Below are 18,907 nucleotides of genomic sequence, written 5' to 3'. Positions count from 1 at the left end.
TTAGTCCTATTAACTGGAGTGGTGAACAACATTTACATCACATAAGAACCTTAAGAACCTTAAGAATAGTAATGATTCTTGAGTAAAACCATCATCTGTCACCAGGAAGTTATGGCTTGTGAAAAGCTTCAGATTTTGATCTCATGCATGAAAATATAAATTAAATGGTTGTAATTTTTTGCTTTGGATGGTGGCCATAGTGAGATCGTGCTCTTTGAAGTGTCCATTATCAGGGATTAATGGACAGTGTAGAGTCCAGAACCATCCAATCCACAGCCTCACAAACACTGTGCCTTATTTATTATACAGCTTTGTTGAATACTCAATTTTGATTGGTCAGTTACAGCACTGGAAGGTCTACTATTTCTGTATAGCAAATTGTTGCTATGAAGAACAGACCATTGCTATGGACACAGTTCTGATCATAAACCCTGGAGGAACAATAAAATTATTTTTAAATCAATATTTTGCATTAAATTACTGATTTATATTGATCAGTAACTGTGAAATAAGCATAATAATGCACAGTGAGAAGGTCATTATTGTGAAATAAACCCTGACAGGATGATGTAGGCCCCCAACACAAAGTGGAGGAGGGGCCTTACATGTCACTGACAAAAAGGTGTATTCCTTTAAATGATGTAAGAGAAAGAAAGGGACAAGGGCAAGGATGTAAAAAGGAAAGGGTATAAAGAGAAATAATTGGAAAGGAAGAAGCAATGGTGATGGGAGTGACAGAGGAAAAGGAGAAATAAAGACACAAGAGGAGAAAAGGACAAATATATTGGATAAGAGATGGAGGGACAGAAAAAACAATAACATTATGTGACGTGTCTCTCTTTGCGTTACAGTCAGTTTAGCTTTGCTAAAATACACACTCTGCACAAGGAGAAAACTGAGGAATAATTACTACTCCCTCCCTCCCACTCCAATCTGAAATAGAGCTTCATTCATCTTGTGTGTAGGCGAGGTGACTGGAAACACGTTGCCTGATCAGATGTATGTGTTTGAGCATATGCCTCTATGCATGTGTGTGTGTATATATGTGCATATATACATATATGTTTAAATTTGTTGGAGAAACAAAACACAGAGAGAATAAGAATGAATTGTGATTACTTACATTTGAGTTAAATTGCATAGGTTATCACATATTCGTTCTTCTATGGTGGTGATTTGGTTGTTGCTCACATCGCTGATGGGAAAAAAAAGCAGATAAATCAATGTTGACATTAAAACAAGAGTTCTCTTTTTTCCCTCCACTTTTGTGACTGCACTGTGGCAATTAGTGCAACTTCTGACTAATATTTGTGTTCATCAAAGAAAAGGACATTCTCACGTCCTCTTTACACAAAAATGATGCATAACTCAGATATATAACACAACACATAACTGAATGAAATACAAGTGTGAATTTGCATACATATGCACATAACACACACACACACACCATTTAATCTCTGTGGCTATTATTATAGTATAAGGAGTGGGAATAGGTCACATCAATGTACAAAGGAACCCTCCGCCAAGTCCAGTGACATCTGCCACAAGACTCTACCACAAACAGTTATGAAAGGGGCGTGGTAAAAGTATAGGTGGGGTGGAAAACCATCACTAATGAAACTCTTTGTCCAGTGATGCTTAAATGCTTAAAACAAACAGGTAATGACTCGTGAAGGTGGCGTTGCTAAAGTATAGAGGGCAGTGCCACGCCCCCTTTTGCCATTTGGATGAACAGTTTATCAGCTGTCCTTTGGCTCATGACCAACTTTTCCACTAAATTTTGTGAATCCATTTGGACGTTACAGTAAGTTGTGGGGTCTTTTTGTGACAACTCCCAGTGCCATGCCCTGTTTTTTTTTAGCATAAACACAAACAGACACATTCACAGACACACATTTGAACTCCGCGACAAGTTTCGGCCTCCGGCAGTTTCCTCCTAGGGCGGAAACTGTGGGCAAAGTGTGGGGAATTTCTGTGGACCAACCGACTGATTGAACCGACCAATTCTGGTATCGTGACGACTCTAGTCTGCACCATGTTGGTAACTGATAGCTGAAATTGTGTGACCAAGCTACAATAAAGATGGAAGAAACTTCTGAGCGATTAGTTAATCTTAGTTACGTGAAAAGAAGCATTTAAATAAGCAGTTAATGGTTTCACTAACTTGTTATCTGCTACAAACTTTTAAAATTACCCAAAGAGGTATGAGATCCTGTAAAAATTTGTAATATAAAAGTGACTTTATATTGGCTCACATTTATGTCACTTTTTGTCACTTTGTTAACAACAGTGTTGGCGATAAATAAGCTAGTCCCACCCTTTGTTGGCTAGCACTTTAGCCACCAATACATTTTGTTCATTGTTAAAAAAGTATGAAAAGGCTGAAATGACCGAGCCACCAACCAAGGCAGAGACTTGTAGCTGCTGGATGCAGCTCATAAAACCCAAACATCTGAAGTGCTGAATAACTGACTGCGTTCAAACTTTTGATGTAACTACCACCTTCTTCCCCCCTCCATTTCCACGCTTCTCTACCTCTTTCTTCTCTCCCTCTTCTCCCTTCTCCTTCTCCACTCATAATCTCCTTCTCCCTCCCTCTCTCCTCTATCCAGTAGGCTACATAATGGAGCCGTTGTGTGGTGGTTTTGGAAGGAACTGATGGAAACCACCAGAGTCCTCTCTTAACACACACACACACACACACACACACACACACACACACACACACACACACACACACACACACTTAAACGGGTGGAAGAAATAAGGTAATGGGTGGAGGAAGGGAGAGATGGACATATGGAGAGAGGGATAGAGGGAGGTAGTGGGAGCCTGGAGCAGTAAGCTGTAATTGAACTTAATCATGCTGTGATTGGTGTGTGTGCGTGTGTGTGTGTGTGCGTGTGTGTGTGTGCAGTATACACTACGTGTGCTTTATTTTGTGCTCTCTGGTCCAGTTAGCTTACCCCGGGGATTTCTGCCTACTTAAATCCAGACTAAACCAAGCCTTTCTCTCTTTTTGCTCTCTTTTCATCTTCCTCCTTCTCCCTTACTCCCTTCTCCTCTCCTCTCCTCTCCTCTCCTCTCCTCTCCTCTCCTCTCCTCTCCTCTCCTCTCCTCTCCTCTCCACCTTGGGTCCTTATCTTCTCTATGTATTTGTACTCACAGGACTGACAGCGGCCCACAGCAGAATACACCTCTGGGGAGAACATTGATCCCGTTCCCTTGAAGATACCTGAAAGATAGATCCATTAATATGCAGTACATATACTTAACAAAAATATAGAAGCAACACTTTTGTTTTTGCTTCTTTTTTTCATGGGTTAGAATAAAAAAAAAATCCTTTTCTGCACATAAAAGGTTAAAAAATTATGCACAAATCCATCCACCTGACAAGTGTGGCATATGGAGACACTGATTAAACACCAGGATTATTGAAAGGGCTGTCACTTTTTCCAGAGATTCTGTTCAAACAAATTTGAAATGACACACAATTAATTTGAATTAGTTCAGATGTCATTAACAAGATTATTTTTGTGATTTTATTAACTTTACATTACATCCATCAAACAACATCTAACCTTGGGTGACGAGCTAACAGGAGACTCCACAGATATGTTGCTGATGTAGAGCAGGACAGTTGTTTTGTACAAAGTCAGCTAACAGCTTTGTTAGTAACATAACGCACCACGTCGCAGATTCTTTGGTGTCCACTCATACGTGAGAATTGAGACAAAATGGTATTTTGAGGGGGTTTTGATTTTACCGTTCATTTACGCTGGAAATATATATTTTAAAAGATCAAACTCTGGGCTATTAAACCTTGTAATGGTTTATAGCCCTACATTTAATTTTTAATACAGTTCATTTTTAATTAAATGTAGACGTCAGCTGTGTCAGATGGAAATTCTGACGAGTCGACATTTTACAGAGTTGACAGGATGTTGCATTTTTTCATTTCACAGCATAGTTGTAGTGAGTAGCTATTTCATTTTTTAAAGTTGCTCAGACTTCTCTTAATTAATCAAAATACACATTTTAAATTAGAATTATTATTTAGCTTTAATTTAGAAGGGCTATGGAGTTGACAATTTGAAACACATCTGATAGCAACGTCATTAAATGAATTTGTTGGAAAATAGAAAGTTTACCAGTGCTTGAGCAGTTTCCAGCCTTTTTTAAACCAGGAAGTGAGACAGGGGTCCTTAGAGTATAGACCTTTTTATTACTGATTAAATCATGTTTTTGTAAAAAAAAAAAAAAATTAAAAAAAAATCAGGAAATCTGGGATACAACTTCAAACATTTTCATTAAAAATCTGCTATAAAACTACAACAAACAATATGGGAAAACAGATGAGAAAAATCATAAAGACTGAAAGAAATACTACTGACACTATGTTATATGTGTAGTGTGTTGTTAAAATGAGAAAACTAATAAACCATAAGTTTTAAAAAAAAACAAAGATGATTATAATAGCACATTTTATACCTGTGTTATCAGCAGATAGTGTTTTTGAAGGCTTTTGACAGATTTTTAAATTGTTTGAAGTCGGGAATTGTCTGCAACAAGGGTATTTTCTGGCACAGAGCAAGTTTAGAAATGAAAAAAATTAAAGCAGACCAAACATTTCAGAAATTACATATATTTCATATGTATACATCCTTAAAGAATACATTTTCACCAAAAAATGGAAGAAGAGTGTTTGTATTAATAATTGTGCAAATTTTCTCAAGAATGGGTGATGAGTATCCACTCAAGGTGGCTTTGCTCAGCAGGGTCCTGCAGTTTTGCAATAACAGTATAATTATATTAGTTTACTGATACATTAATAGGGCATGTAACAGGTCAAGCTATTTCAAACGGTCTGCTGAGCTTATAGATTCAATTTGCGTTCAAACCGGTCTTTACAGTTTAAATTTTAACTTAAACCCCTATTTTCAAACAAATGTTTGAATTTTAAATAAAAAGTAACAGCTCTGATTATTGTATAGGTGCGCCTTGGACTGACCACAATAAAAGGACACTCTAAAACGTGCAGTTTACCTTGAAAAAACACATTTATTAAACACTTAACTCTGGATATTTCACATAGAGCTACAGACACCATTTTTTTGTTCTCAGGAGGGCAAAGTCATGACCCGCCCTACTCGGCTTCTGATTGGCCTAAACCTAACAAATCACTCCTAAATCTAACCAAACCCACCAACCAAAAAAACATGTGGAATCTGTAGCTCTACAGCAACAGTAAAAACAAGAACAAAAGTGTTGCGTTTGCTGAGTGTATAAAGTTAGACAGATCTACAGAGATGTGTGTAGATAGATTATGTGTACTGTAGGGGGAAATGATAAGAACACACAAACACATAATGCTGTGTGTACTCACAGCTCTCGGAGGCCAGTGAGACGTTCTAGCAGGCTGGTATCAAGGGAGGAGATGTGGTTCTTGGAAAGATCTCTGCGGGAACAAAGATGTCCACATTTAAAATGCATGTGAAGGCAAGATGACTGCATGCACACACACAAACACACAGCAACAGGAGAATTATACAACAAATAATAAACCACTAACAGAGAGCATTTTCTGGTTAGTATTTTGTGTGCAATGATGCATCAGATTACAGCTATTGCCTGGTGAAAATTATATCGTCATTGTTATGTATCATAACAACTTCTTGGGAGCTTAGGTTAGTAATTCATCTTCTTTTGCCTTTTGTTTGATGGAAGCTAGTAGAGTGTGGAGCACATGTGGAGCAAGAGGGATGACATGAAAAAAAAAAAAGACTCCAGTCATACTTAAACTGTGTGTGTGTGTGTGTGTGTGTGTGTGTGTGTGTGTGTGTGTGTGTGTGTGTGTGTGTGTGTGTGTCAGGTCCTAAAGCTACCAGCTAGGACACCAAGTAACATGCAGTTCCTTTATCAAGACTAAATAATGAAAATCACCTAAATTAAAGAAGCACCCCAGAGACTTCGTATTGTACTTTCATAAAGTTGGGGGACTTACAAGAGACAGATTTATAAAATACTGGTCAAATTCAAAGCAGCAGAGACTGAGACATCCTGACTTTTACATCCCTTGCACGGACGACACCCACCTGTAACTCAGAGTGGGCACCTGCTTAATTCTGCATAGCTTTAAGCCTCAATATAATTTAAACGGGTAAGTTACATAAAAGCTGATACAGCCATAAAGTTGTTAGGAATAGGAAAATTAGCTATAGAGACCAAAACTTTTTTTTGTTTTTTTTGTAAGAGATTGTAAACAAAAAGAGCCCTCTTCGATGACCTTATTTGAAATAAAACTTGGTACGGTGTAGACATGTGCTCATGAGAGTACCCTTTCAATGGACAAAACATAGATTTAGGTGACAAAAATACTCGGCATGCGTGCTGTCTGGCTATCCAGAGGTGGACATTAGAAATACAAGCTGAAATAATCTGTAGTTCTTCCTGAACACCAACGAAATAACTGTTACATCACCGGATGCAGGAAAAACAACAGATTTCGCAGCAGGAGAGGTCAGCTTTCTCGGTCAATATAGCATGCACAGGAATTTATTGCCTAAATTTATTACATTTACTATCAACACTGACTGTATATCCACATGACAAGCGCCAATTTATCACTTTAATTTAGAAGATGTTCTAAAGACACGTGCTGAGTCAAGAAAAAGCGTAGCCATATGGAACCATCCATGAAATGATGACATCCACCTTCAGACCTGTGGTTAGAAGTTAAGGCAGCTTGAGAGTTAGTGGGATTAATTTTCGATTAGACAGTGGAAAATAAAGCCCTGTGAGATAAGACGTGAAAGGACAGCTCGTGAGAAAACTGTAAATGTCACTCATTCGCATTCATGCTGCAGTCCACGAAATTACTGAGTCTATTGTGCAACAGCTCCTGTCAAAATGATGGCAAGTTTTGTGTCTTTTATCCTATTTTGTTCTTTAGTTCTGCTCTCACACACAATAAGTCGACTCGCTCACTTACACACTTCCGCACATTCTTCCTCCTTTACCAGTGAGAAGAAGAGTCAAAAGCAGAGATGAAGGATTGAGAGTGGAACAGTGAGAACCAGCAGACAGGCTTCACTTTGGTAACTGACCATTTTAAATTAAATGCTGTGGTGCTGCAGAGATGTCCTGGCCTACACATCACGTTCTACAGATTACAAAAACACCCCAGCAAAAATCACACCATAATCATTTCAATGTATTTCAATAAAAATGAGAATGGGACAGTTCACTCCAAAATCAAAAATACAATTTCCCCCCGGCCTGTAGTGCAATTCATTTATCTAGATTTATTTTGGTGTGAGTTGCTGAATTCTGGACATATTTAAGCTTTAGAGGTATCTGTCTTCTCTCCAATATAAAGGAAGTAATTGGCACTCGGCTTGTGGCGCTGAAAGCACCAAAAGATACACGTGAACAACTCAAAATCAGGGTCTCTTTCCAAATATCATGACCTGGTTACTTAAGTTAATCCACAGACCTTGTTGTGAGAAGTTTCATGCAAGAACTACTTTCTTTCTGTAGTAGAATCTAATGGCACTTTCTAATAGAAAGAAAAGACTTTATTTTTTCGTGCTTTGAGCATCGCAAGTAGAGTGCCATTTAGTCCCATTATACTGGAGAGAGAGCAGACATCTCTACGACCGATATCTCCAAAACTCTACAACTAAATAGGGAAATATGTACTTTTGATTTTGGGGTTTCTGTTTGTGACGCTTTTCTCTTCAGTGATAATTTGATTGGCCATATAATTATCTTAGTTTCATTTAAAAATACTTTCAGATGTGATGCTCTGTAATAGGGCTCCCCAACAATATTGGACTAAACCGTTAGTCGGTGTGACGAGTCTTGGTCAACCATGTTTTCATTTATCTCTTATACAGAAAAAACACCTCAAATTCCCTTCGGGAGCTGCCCCTTGCAGTTAAGTCCCAGGGATTGTTGCAGCACGAACCTTTTCTCTCTTTACCACTGCAGTCACTGGCACACTGCTGCTGACTGTGCGGTAGCTGCTATTAGCTAGTTAGCTCAGTTAGCTCAGTTAGCCAACCTAGTAGACTGGGATACAGTGTCAGAAACCAACGGAGGCTAGTTTAATGACTGGGAATACAGTACTGAGTTGGTTTATAGCAGCTCTGACCAGGACTCTGACTCCAGGGACGATGAGGACATGGCAGGTTTAGTCCAGGACGGGAGGTGTGAAGCAGTTGAGGAGCGAGTTAATTTGTAAGTATTCATCATCCATCATGTTGGTAAGTGTGTGAGCACTTGTCTTTTGTGAAGTTGAAAGCTCTTTATCCCTGTGTTTTGAACAACAAGGTTATACTGTGTTGAAATAAATGATCAAAATGCTCAGTGCCCTGGATGGTTGTTCTGAGACATTCAGAGTCAATGACGGGCAAAGTCACATCCCTTGCCGAAAAAATTTAATAAAAATATGAACGTTAGTCAATGATGAGACACAAATTATTTTATGATTCCGTTTGAACTGTGCCATGAATTACAAATGTGTTGTTTGTCAATTTAAAACATAATTTTTGAAGTCAAGAAAGTCACAGATTGTGGTGGGTTTGTCATAGTTTAGTTAGTTTGTGTGAAATCACTCAGTGAACTACATCATTTACGTCATCAAGACCAACACTCCTCTTCCTCGTAACATTATCTCACCTTTTATCAGCCAGAATGACAAAGAATGAGTAAAACCCACTGTTGTGTTGCCAAACCCTGGTATGAAAACACTCATAGCTCCAGTGGCTAACGTTAGCTTCTGGAAGGAGAAAATTATGACATCATTCACATGACTTCTGGGTGCGTAGTCTTTCTACTTAGGTATTTTCACAGTTGGATACCTCAGCAGTTTTATGACAAACAGCAGCTCCTTTCTTGACTTGTGTAATTAGTGCCACAATTCAAACAGGATAAAAAAAAAGTATTTTCTCGCCATAGACTACAGTTCTTACTTTTTCCACAGTTTGGTCCCACAGCAGTCCACAGAAAGGGGTGTGACTTCACCTCACTCTTACCCTTTCTGACGTTAGTATTTAGCAACAGGCGCCCAAAAATCTATATTTAAATAATTACATTTATATCATAAACATACAACGACTAGTCAACTACTGGCTTGAACTGATGACTACGAGTCGACTAGAAAAATCTTTAGTCCAGCAGTTCTACTTCGGTTTCCTCTGTTCGCCTTTGCAGCAAAGCTTCGGCTGCATGTGAGAATGACAAGACAAAAGGGAGAGAAAAGAAAATAAGGAGCCAAGAGACAAGAAGCCAGGAGGATGTGAAAGAACAAAAAAAAAAGATCACTGCCTGTGTGTGTGTGTGTGTGTGTGTGCGAGACAGAGAGAGGACAAGATACTGCTGGCCTGGAGTTTTTAAAAATCAAAGCGTAAGACAGCAAAATGTCTATGTGAGTGTATGGGAATGTACTCCCCTTTTCTCCTCTCCCTCACTCTGTTTCTTTCTGTGTGTGTGTGTGTGTGTGTGTGTGTGTGTGTGTGTGTGTGTGTGTGTGTGTGTGTGTGTGTGTGTGAACAGAGCAGGACGCCCATTCCCAAAAGGAAACATCTGTACATTCCAGACAAGCTGTGTAAGAAAGATGGAGACCGAGGGAGAGAGAGTTCTCCTCTGCTAAACCCATCAGCAGATGAAACAGTGCGGCATTTAGACGCTCCACTCCCACGAGCTGATCATTCGCACATTAGGCTGACACCTCGCCTTATGTAATCCTCTCAACATCAACGCCAGGTGTGCGTGCGTGTGTATGTCTACCGCTCGAATGCATATGAAAACTTTCTGCCGGACCTCACGGGCGACGCTGCATCGGCGAGAGGAGCTTAAGTAGAGAGAAAACGCGCATGTTAAACGTGACCATATACTGTGACCTTCACCATGTCTATTAGCAACAGGCTCCTGTTCTCTCGGCTACCTCTGGACACACATGGTTTCATTTACACACATGCGCACACACACACGGTGTAGCACACTTGAGGTATAGGCCTGCGCACAAATACACACACAGAGCACACATATGGTTCTGTTTTACTAACGGTGTGGCCAATGATCTAACCACTCCTTATAAGGCCTGTCTGGTGCCACTTATTCTGAGCTGGAGGATGAGAACACACACACACACACACACACAGTCCTCATTGACTACTCGGGCAGAGGGAGTGACAAAGGGGGCATGGGCTCTACAGGGGAAAAGATAAATTTGAAGTGACAGAGAGATGGAGGACATGAAAAAGACAAAGGAAGCCACCAAGTAAGATTGATGTCTGTTTGACTTCATCCGTCTCCCATTTGCACAGAAATGAGACCAAAAAAAGTCCCGAGTTTGGTGATGAAAACTGTGATGTAGGTCTGATCGGAGGACAGATTGGTATCTGCTGCATCGCAGTGGCGCAGTGGTCCAAGTCGCTGTAAGTGAAGGCCAGCGCTCCACTAACCCACTAAACACAGACTGCTCTGTGGTCGCTTTCATCCCCCTCAGCCTGCCTGATTCCTCTGCTGGTGCACTCTTAGAAAAAAGGGTTCCAAAAGGGCTCTTTCTGAAGTATGAGGTTCTACCCAGAACCATTTGCTTCTGAAGAAGCCTTTTTAAACAAAGGGTTCATCAAGACTTCTTTGTAAGACTTTATAAGAACTCTTTTCATCAAAATAAGCCTTTTTTTCTTTGTAGAACCATCAGAAGACAAGAGGTTAGAGGTTATATATGGAACCCTATGGAACCAGTGGGTTCTAGATAAAACCCCTGGAATTTAAAAAGGGTCTCGGTAGAACCGCTCAGTGGATTCTAGATGACACCCTTGGAATATAAAAGGGTTCCTGTAGGCCATTTTCCACCAAAATAGCTCTGGTTATTAAATCAGTACCATTCAAAATTCTTAGAACCTTGGTGCTATCGAGCAAACCAGCTTGTGTTTGCACTAGTTTTGAGTGGGACCTCTGTAGTCAAGGATGTCACTGACAGAGGGCGCTGCACAATCCACAACCACCCGTCGAATATGACGTCCACTTTGGTTCCCAAGGAAATGCTGCTATTGTTTGGTTCCAGCTGTGAACCAACTTTTCAGGCTCCATAACTCTTTGTTTTTTGTGGAAATGCTGTGGATAGTTCAAATTAGGTGCCTGAACTGAAATGGAACTGCTTCCATGTGGTTGGCATTGTTAGGGGCTGTGGAAGGGGGAAAGGAACCAGATAGGCCTTTTCCACCCACATGGAACTGGCCTGTTTCGTTTCCCCCACCTAATTTTGTGCATTTAACTGTTCTGAGCATTCCCACCAAAAATGAACTGGTTCAGGAGCTGAAAATTTGGTTCCCAGCTGGAACCAAAAAACAGCAGCTTTTCCTCAGGAACCAAAGTGGGTGTGTCATATTCTACAGGCTGTTGTGCATTCTGCAGCGCCCTCTGTTGATGACGACCTTTAATTACAATGGTTTCACTTGAAACTGGTGGAAATGATGGAACTGATTAAAGAACCAGAGCTAATTTGGTGACAAACTGCCCAGAGAGGGTTATGTGTGAAACAGTTACACCATAGATGGGTTTTCTGTAAAACTTCTTATTGGAGGTTCTGGGTGGAACCTTTCACACATAGTTCTAGGTATAGTCCTATATATTGGGTTCTAATTAGAACCCTCAGAAAGAGCTCTGAGTGGAAACTTTCTAAACGAGTCAACCAGAAATGCAAAGGGGTCTCACATGTAGACAAACCAAAGAACCCTTTATGGTTCTAGTTAGCACTTATTATTTCCAAGAGTGTTCCTCCCTTCCTCAGTCACTTCTCCCAATCTGTTTCCCCCGTTTTTCCTTCTGTGGCTCTGCTGCTTTGTTTATATTCAAAGGTTGGGCAGTCTTATAGGAGTCTGACGGGAAGGCGAGCAGGACGAGTGGAGGAGGGGTTAAAGATGATGGCGTTAGAGGAGGAGAAGGCAGGTGTGAAGGGGAACCAGCGGTGAGCGACACAGCCCAGGTCTGGAGAACAATTGCCCGACTGTGGGCTCCACGTCCCATGGGCGCCTGTCCTAGTTCTGCCCCACATGTGAGAGCTGCCAGGCGGCATCTCATGCCTGGGCCAGGAGTGGAGAGGGGGTGGTGGGACCGTGGGAGGGATCTCAGGAGTAGCTGGGTACTTTCCCTACTGCAGGAAGAGAGGGAGCATGAAATTAGGGGAATGGGTCTCGGAGCTGGGGAGAAGGGGGTGTTGATTGAAAAAGTTTGGTCTAAAAAGCCTAACATTTTGCTTCTCGGTCTGGCTGGCTGGGTCACAAACACTCTCCTCTTTAGAACATTCTGTCCATTTTTCCAGCTGCTGCTGCCTGGGTTGTCTGGTGTCCAGCTGGCAAGTGAAGGGCAGCTGTGTGCAGCGGTTTAACACACTCACTCAAAGAACGACGCACACACACACACACACACTTTTACATGCCGTCAATGCATGCAGGAAAAACAAAAATCCTGTAACACAGCCTTGTGCTCATTGCTCACTCTTTTTCTGGTAAACGAAACTGTGCGCGTCCCACATATCTTGAAGTCATAAACTGCGTGCTTAAACCGAAAATGGGTCTCAGGCCTGCAGTATTTCTCCTGAGTGACTATACAAAGAGAAGAAACCAAAAAGTTATTACTTCAATGAAGCATAATTCCAATACAAATGGAAATAACTGTATTTTATTGATGAAAACTCATTAGATAGCTCAAAACCAAATACAAAGAACTGGTTTGAATTTTCTCCACGACTATTTCTTACGAACTTGATTACAAAAAAACTGAATCGCAGTGCAGGGAATTAGAAGCAACTGGTTAAAAGCAAATGGAAGCAACTAGTTTGTGTAAACAGTAGTAAAGTGGGACCTGCTTCTATTTCTATACTCAACAAAAAACATTTAACGTTTAACAAATGTTTTTGCTCCCAATTCACACTTGCTGAACTCTTAGAAATAAGAGTTCTACCTGAAGGGCTGAGGTTCTACCAGAATCATTTGCTTCTACAGAAGAAAGGGTTCATCAAGGGTTGTTCCATCCAAACAACCCGTTTTTAATTCATAGAGACCTCGGAAGACCAGAGGTTACAAATGGAACTCTTTTAAAATACATTTATAGAGCTCTATTAGTGGTTCTAGATGAAACCCTTAGGATATTAAAGGGTTCTTGGTAGAAGACCCTCTCTGGGTTCTACATGAAACCCTTGTAATATGAAAGGGTTCTCTGTAGAACCCCTGGGAGGCACTTTTCCACCAAAAGCCTGTCTGGTACTATCTAGTGAGCCAGCCTGCATTTCCAGCAGAGAGGGTTCTGGGTTGCCTGCTGTTTAATCAGCATCTCCATATAGGAGAAGGAGAAGTGTTCACTGACATAGATTTGAACAAAGTTGTGCACAGTCCTGAGAGAGAGAAACTTTTTTTGTGCACTAAAGGAAGTCTTAGATCTTTTACTGCTTCTCCATCATCAGTATGAAAATATCAACTAACACACTGAGGCAGAAGTCACATAGTGTCTCCCAATAAAGCAAACGATAAAATGAAAAGCACATAGACACAGAAATAAATTGTCAACACACCAGAAACGGGCTAAAATGAACAAGATGGTAAAATTGAGGACACAAAAGCAATCAGTTAAAGTGAAGCTTATAAATGTGTCCTTGATTAGCATTTTGTAAATAACACTGATTTACAAAATGGCAATTAAGACAATTAAACATCATACATATTTAGCAAAATTGGCTAATGACGTAAAAGAACATTGATGCATATTAGCTTCTTTCTGTCATCCTCCACGTCACTCTAAAAATGAATGTGTTACCTCGTCTCATTCTCACCCTCCGTGTTGCTTTTTTGCGTGGGAAATAGCACACGCTCGGTTTTTGTTTGCATTGTTTACACATCTGGCCGCTTGTCTTTTGAAATCTACAAATGAAAAAATAAAGGACAGCTGCAATTTGCATTTGAACTTAGGCAGGACAGACAGGTGAAAGATGATCATGTAAAACAGCACCAGTCCCGCTGAATTACATTCATGTCACCCTCATGCCTCAGAAACATGCTAATCAAATGTTCAATGCTGAACACAATTATCATTTCTTTTATGTCACATTTTGTGGGACTGCAATTATGAAGCGCTGTTTTAAATGAGGTTTTCTGGGTCCTCTAAGTTATTACAAGATAGTGTCATCAAAGGTGAGACAATTAAATGCTAGGAAGACTTTGCATTTCCTTTGTAGTACATAGTAGATCATGTTTCCACCCAAATGTTTTGTAATTCATAAGCACACTTCAAGGAAGCAAATTAAACTGTGAATCAGGGTGTTTTAGTTTTCCATCATCTAATGCCATGCTATTATTTTAAAGAAGTAGCAGAAAGATTACATTTATGTTATTCTAATAAATTCTTTTGTTAACACACACTTTGTGGCGCCGGCCTTTTTATTATCCCCGAGGCGTAAACCTGGAGGGGATCGTGTAATGAGTGAGTGAGGTTTTTTGTGCAAATTCACAACCGTGTGCAGAAGGACCTCTGAGGTTCAGAATTTTTCAAAAAGCCTTGAAAATCTTTCTCATGTTTTTATGGCCAGAGACTTTATGTTTTCAGGTCGTCCCATTCTTGCGAACACGATATCCCAAGAACAGCCTGAGGGAACTTCTTCGAACTCAACAACAATAAAAACGAATGGAAAAAAACAAAATATAATAACTCTGGATGGCGTTGGATGAATTTAAAGGATCGCCAAAACATGACTCATCCTAACCATGAATGCCAACCAGATTTCATAGCAATCCTTCCAACGGGGACAGTCAAGAGTGGAACAGCTGACGGACCTACATACTGTGCAAGTGCAAGCCTTTTCAGTATGTTTGTATGGCTGGCTGATCTGGTTTTGTTGCTATTCTTGGCATTGCGTCACAGACACGGTGATTACACTTTTTCTTTGGTGTCATTTTCATCGACAGACTGGAGGAGAACTGGTTTACATTCAAACAGCAGATTAAGGACATGTCTGCAGCTCATGTACACATCGGGTGAAAACCAGGCCTTTGCACATCTGCACAGTCTAACAATATTTGATATGCACAGAACATAATCACTTCTAAGAATTGCTGTGTAAAACTGACACAAGCAGAGTATGAGCATATTTCTAGCCTTGAATCTACACGTTTTGTTTTTTAAAAAATGCATTTGGCTCCAGGCAATCAGGCTGCGCAGGCAGCACTTTAATATAATTCATCTCATGTTTGTAAATGTGGGAAGCTCTGCATAACCTGATGCAACAAGTGAAAGAGAAAGAGAGCGTGAATGCAATGGAATAAACAAACAGCAGAGAGAGCAGGGAGCACAATAATGAAGACTGTCCCCCCCAGCCCTTAAAGGGATAGTTTGGATTATTTGAAGCTGTACGATGCACTTATACACAGTCAATGTAGAACCTACAGCAGATGTGGGTCAGCGTGCACCCAGTTTGGAGGAAGAGAGAAGACCATCAGAAGCTCAGCCATGTACTGTTGCACACAGCGGACAAAAAAAAACAGTGTTTTAGTCACCTAAAAAGGCCTACCTAAAAGAAAATAACTGTTTCAGTATACACTACATTTAGAATATTTTCACCGCTTTACTTTGGCACTACAATTTTTTCAGGCATAGTACCTCTGTATTCCTGCACATAAGAGCGCCTGCCTGTGCACTGTATGAAGCCACAGATCAGATTTTTGGGTCAGAAAGGTGGAAGATCAGACTGAAATAAAACTTTACTTTTCTAAAGATTTCAAAGTTTGTGGCCGTGTGTGTCCTTCCATGCTGGGACTCGTGTCTGCTTCTCCAAGCTGGAGGCACGCCAACTGTCCTCTATTACGCAGAATATGGAGACATCTCTTTTACAACCACACATCAAATAATCCAAACTATCCCTTTAAATGGTCTTCCAACGCCACTGAAGCGAGCAACGCTTCGGCCACCCTGACAGCACAGAGGTCAGCTGCCGGGAGATTCTGTGGTGAAAATGACGCCTACTTCAGCCCCACACCGTGAGCCGGGTGACCGACTGCGCTGCGTCATCTTCTGCTTCCTTAACTGACTCTGTGCTCTTTCTGCTTGTTTTGCTGGTTGCTTCAGTTTCATATGTGGTTTTCAGGTTCACTGGCATGAGAAAAATGAAAGACTTTTTTTTTTTTACTTTCCACCTACACAGGTCCTTACAAATGGCTTACAAACAGGAGGACACATCTGCATTATGGCTACAACGAACCATTATTTTCATTTCTCGATTAATCTGTCAGTTATTTTCTTGATTAATGGATAAATTGTTTGGTCTATAACAAGGTCTGAAACCTGCGGCTCCTTACTTTTCATTTATCATCATTGTAGGTCTAAAGTGACTCTTACAGTTTCTACTTGTAAAAGTGTATATCCTATACACCACAATAAAATAAAAAAAATAATAATAATTTGTCAACTAAAATGTGCATCATAGCCTATGTCAATGGCTCAGCATGTATTCCTCTAAATTTTGTGGCTAGTCTTAAATCTCCCTTGGCTAGATAAGAACGACAAATCCAAAAAAGAAAAGTTAGAGAATTTAATGGTTGTGGCTCAGGAAGACTTTATTTTCTTTTAGCTAAAAATATCTCTTATGAGAGTAAATGTTGTGGTCCCCTGATCTATAAAATGTCAGAAAATGGGAAAAAAAAAATGTCAAACAGTGTTTCCCAAAGCCTGAGACGACATCTTCAAATGTCTTGTTTTGCCTACAGTCTAAAGATATTCAATTTGGTGTCATGAAGGAGTAAAGAAACCAGAAAATATTTTCATTTAAGAAGCTGGAATCAGATAATTATAACTTTTCTTTTATAAAAAAATTACTCAAACCGATTAATTGATCATGAAAATAGCTGGAAATTAATTTAATAATTGATTTATAATCGATTAATCATTGCTCTACTCTGCATCATGCCCTTATTCTTATAAACATGTTACAGTTACATTTTTCAGCTGTGACAAGTTTACATCCGAAAACGACATGGGACATGGACTGCATGGGTATTTCCTGTTTAGTGATTACTTGAAAATGAAAATGCAAAACAGGCCTTTGGAATTATGTGACATGACATTGGATGGGAATGAAACGCACCGCTGACTTGCATTTCAATCGAATTTTGGCAGGGCTGTAATACCACAGTTTAGAGACAAACAATCCAGTTCTCCATTTTCAGCCTCAAAGACCCTTGTTAGCATTTAGCTCATGCAGGACCAAGTGTTATTCTGAGATATCTTTATGTCTGTGACTCTCTGCACCCGGTGTGAACAGACTACACAAACAGATTGTGCCTCCGATTCCCTCGCAGACACAAGGCGACAGCACACGCCGCGTGCACACACACACAAACACACACAAACCCTCTTGTCTTGGCTGCTCATATCTCTACGCAGGGACCAAAATCCAATTATCCTTCTCTTCACCTCATTGTAAAGTAACAACAGGTTAAGTTGTTTTGTCAAGCTGCAGAAAAAGTCAAATGTTTCGTCTGCGGTGAGCGCCTGCTGTAGTTTGTTCTGCCTGGCACGACCCAGTCCAAAGGAGAAGATTTTTAATTAGTGTTCCTTTTTAGGCTGACAGCCAGCGACTGACAATGACGGTTTGATTGTACAGTCACTGGTGTTACTTTCATAAGAAAAGAGGTGCTTCTTAATTTCTTATTGTTGGGGGAGGGACATAATTTTTTTTTTTAATGGACAGGCTATTTACTGAACACTGACTCAGTTCCAAACTAGTTGACACCATGTCAAAGTATCAGTATAAATTGGCCCCCAGCCAAAAAGGACAGAAGAAACTGTATTTTTGATGACAACATGTGTGAATTGTCACTTCGCCTGACTGCTTTCTCTTCTCGCACCGGTCAGTAACAGTGCAGTGTAGTAGCTGATGTTACCAACTCTGCGTGACCCAACTTCAAACTTGAAAGCTATAACCTGTTGACCACGACACGTCTGACACGTTTTGATCCGTCTTCCACATGGCGGCAGGTTCCACTGGTACACCAGCAGCGTATCAGAAGTCTTTTGTCCACTTGATTATGTTCCTGTTAATACTTTGTTAAGATTCTGTTGTTATGATCACAAGTCTGCATAGGTTTCTTTTATTTTGAAAAGGCAGCGTTTCTCAAACTTTTCACACTGTGTACCACCTCATAAAATATTTGGTCCTTGAGCACCACCGTTATGACCTACGTTAACATACAGTGAAGCAGTCGGGACAGTTCAGACCTTTCCTGTCCTCACTTCAGCTGTCCCTATCAAATGAAGGCAAAAAGCCGCAAAAGCAATCTTAAAAAATACATATATGCAAAAATAAAGAAAAAATACAATGCAGAGATTTGACTTTATGTGAGGCATGAGCTCCTTAAAAAATATGCAGGACGATGTTTGCTTGGCTCAGCTTTACTTGTGATATGCTTAAATGAATCTCTTATACAGGTAAAAATGCAGGAAACTGTGGACATCATTACCATAAAGCCCTGAATATATGCATCATTTAAAGCTGCTATGATGAATTGCTGTAAGTTAGAGATCATGTTTAGAGTATTAAGGGTATTTCAGAGCATTTGTGGAGTCAGTATCAATTTCTCTTTCCCTATTTCCCAACAACAAAATACACTCTTCTGAACTTAGCTCATGTCTCTCTGCTCACAGCATGTTTCTCTGCTGCACGACAAGTCTTTAACTTACAGCTACAACCTACAGCATGTTATTACAGCCTGAATGCACTAAATGTGTAATGTCTTGTTCTACACGTGGATCACACACTGCCCCGCTGTACAAATTAAATGTCTAGTTATCTCAGCTAGAATATTTTCTTGAAGCGATGCTCCACCCAGAAGTTTTGTTTTGAGTATCA

General features: G+C 40.2%; 1 protein-coding gene across 1 annotated transcript in view; it reads right to left on the bottom strand.

Annotated features, from left to right (window-relative positions):
- The window catches only part of pkd1a (polycystic kidney disease 1a), a 111,157-nt gene that overhangs the window by 75,982 nt on the left and 16,268 nt on the right, over positions 1-18,907 (bottom strand). The window contains exons 2-4 of the mRNA XM_084716039.1: positions 5,390-5,461; positions 3,170-3,238; positions 1,124-1,195 (exon numbers count right to left, since the gene is read on the bottom strand). Of these exons, the coding sequence (XP_084572165.1) occupies positions 1,124-1,195; positions 3,170-3,238; positions 5,390-5,461 (213 nt within the window). The remainder of the gene's footprint in view (positions 1-1,123; positions 1,196-3,169; positions 3,239-5,389; positions 5,462-18,907) is intronic.

Source organism: Lutjanus erythropterus, chromosome 3, assembly GCF_056507025.1.
Source record: "Lutjanus erythropterus isolate fLutEry1 chromosome 3, fLutEry1.hap2, whole genome shotgun sequence".
NCBI lineage: Eukaryota > Metazoa > Chordata > Actinopteri > Lutjaniformes > Lutjanidae > Lutjanus > Lutjanus erythropterus.
The sequence above is the reverse complement of the archived record's forward strand: the minus strand, read 5'-3'. Positions and strand labels throughout refer to the sequence as shown.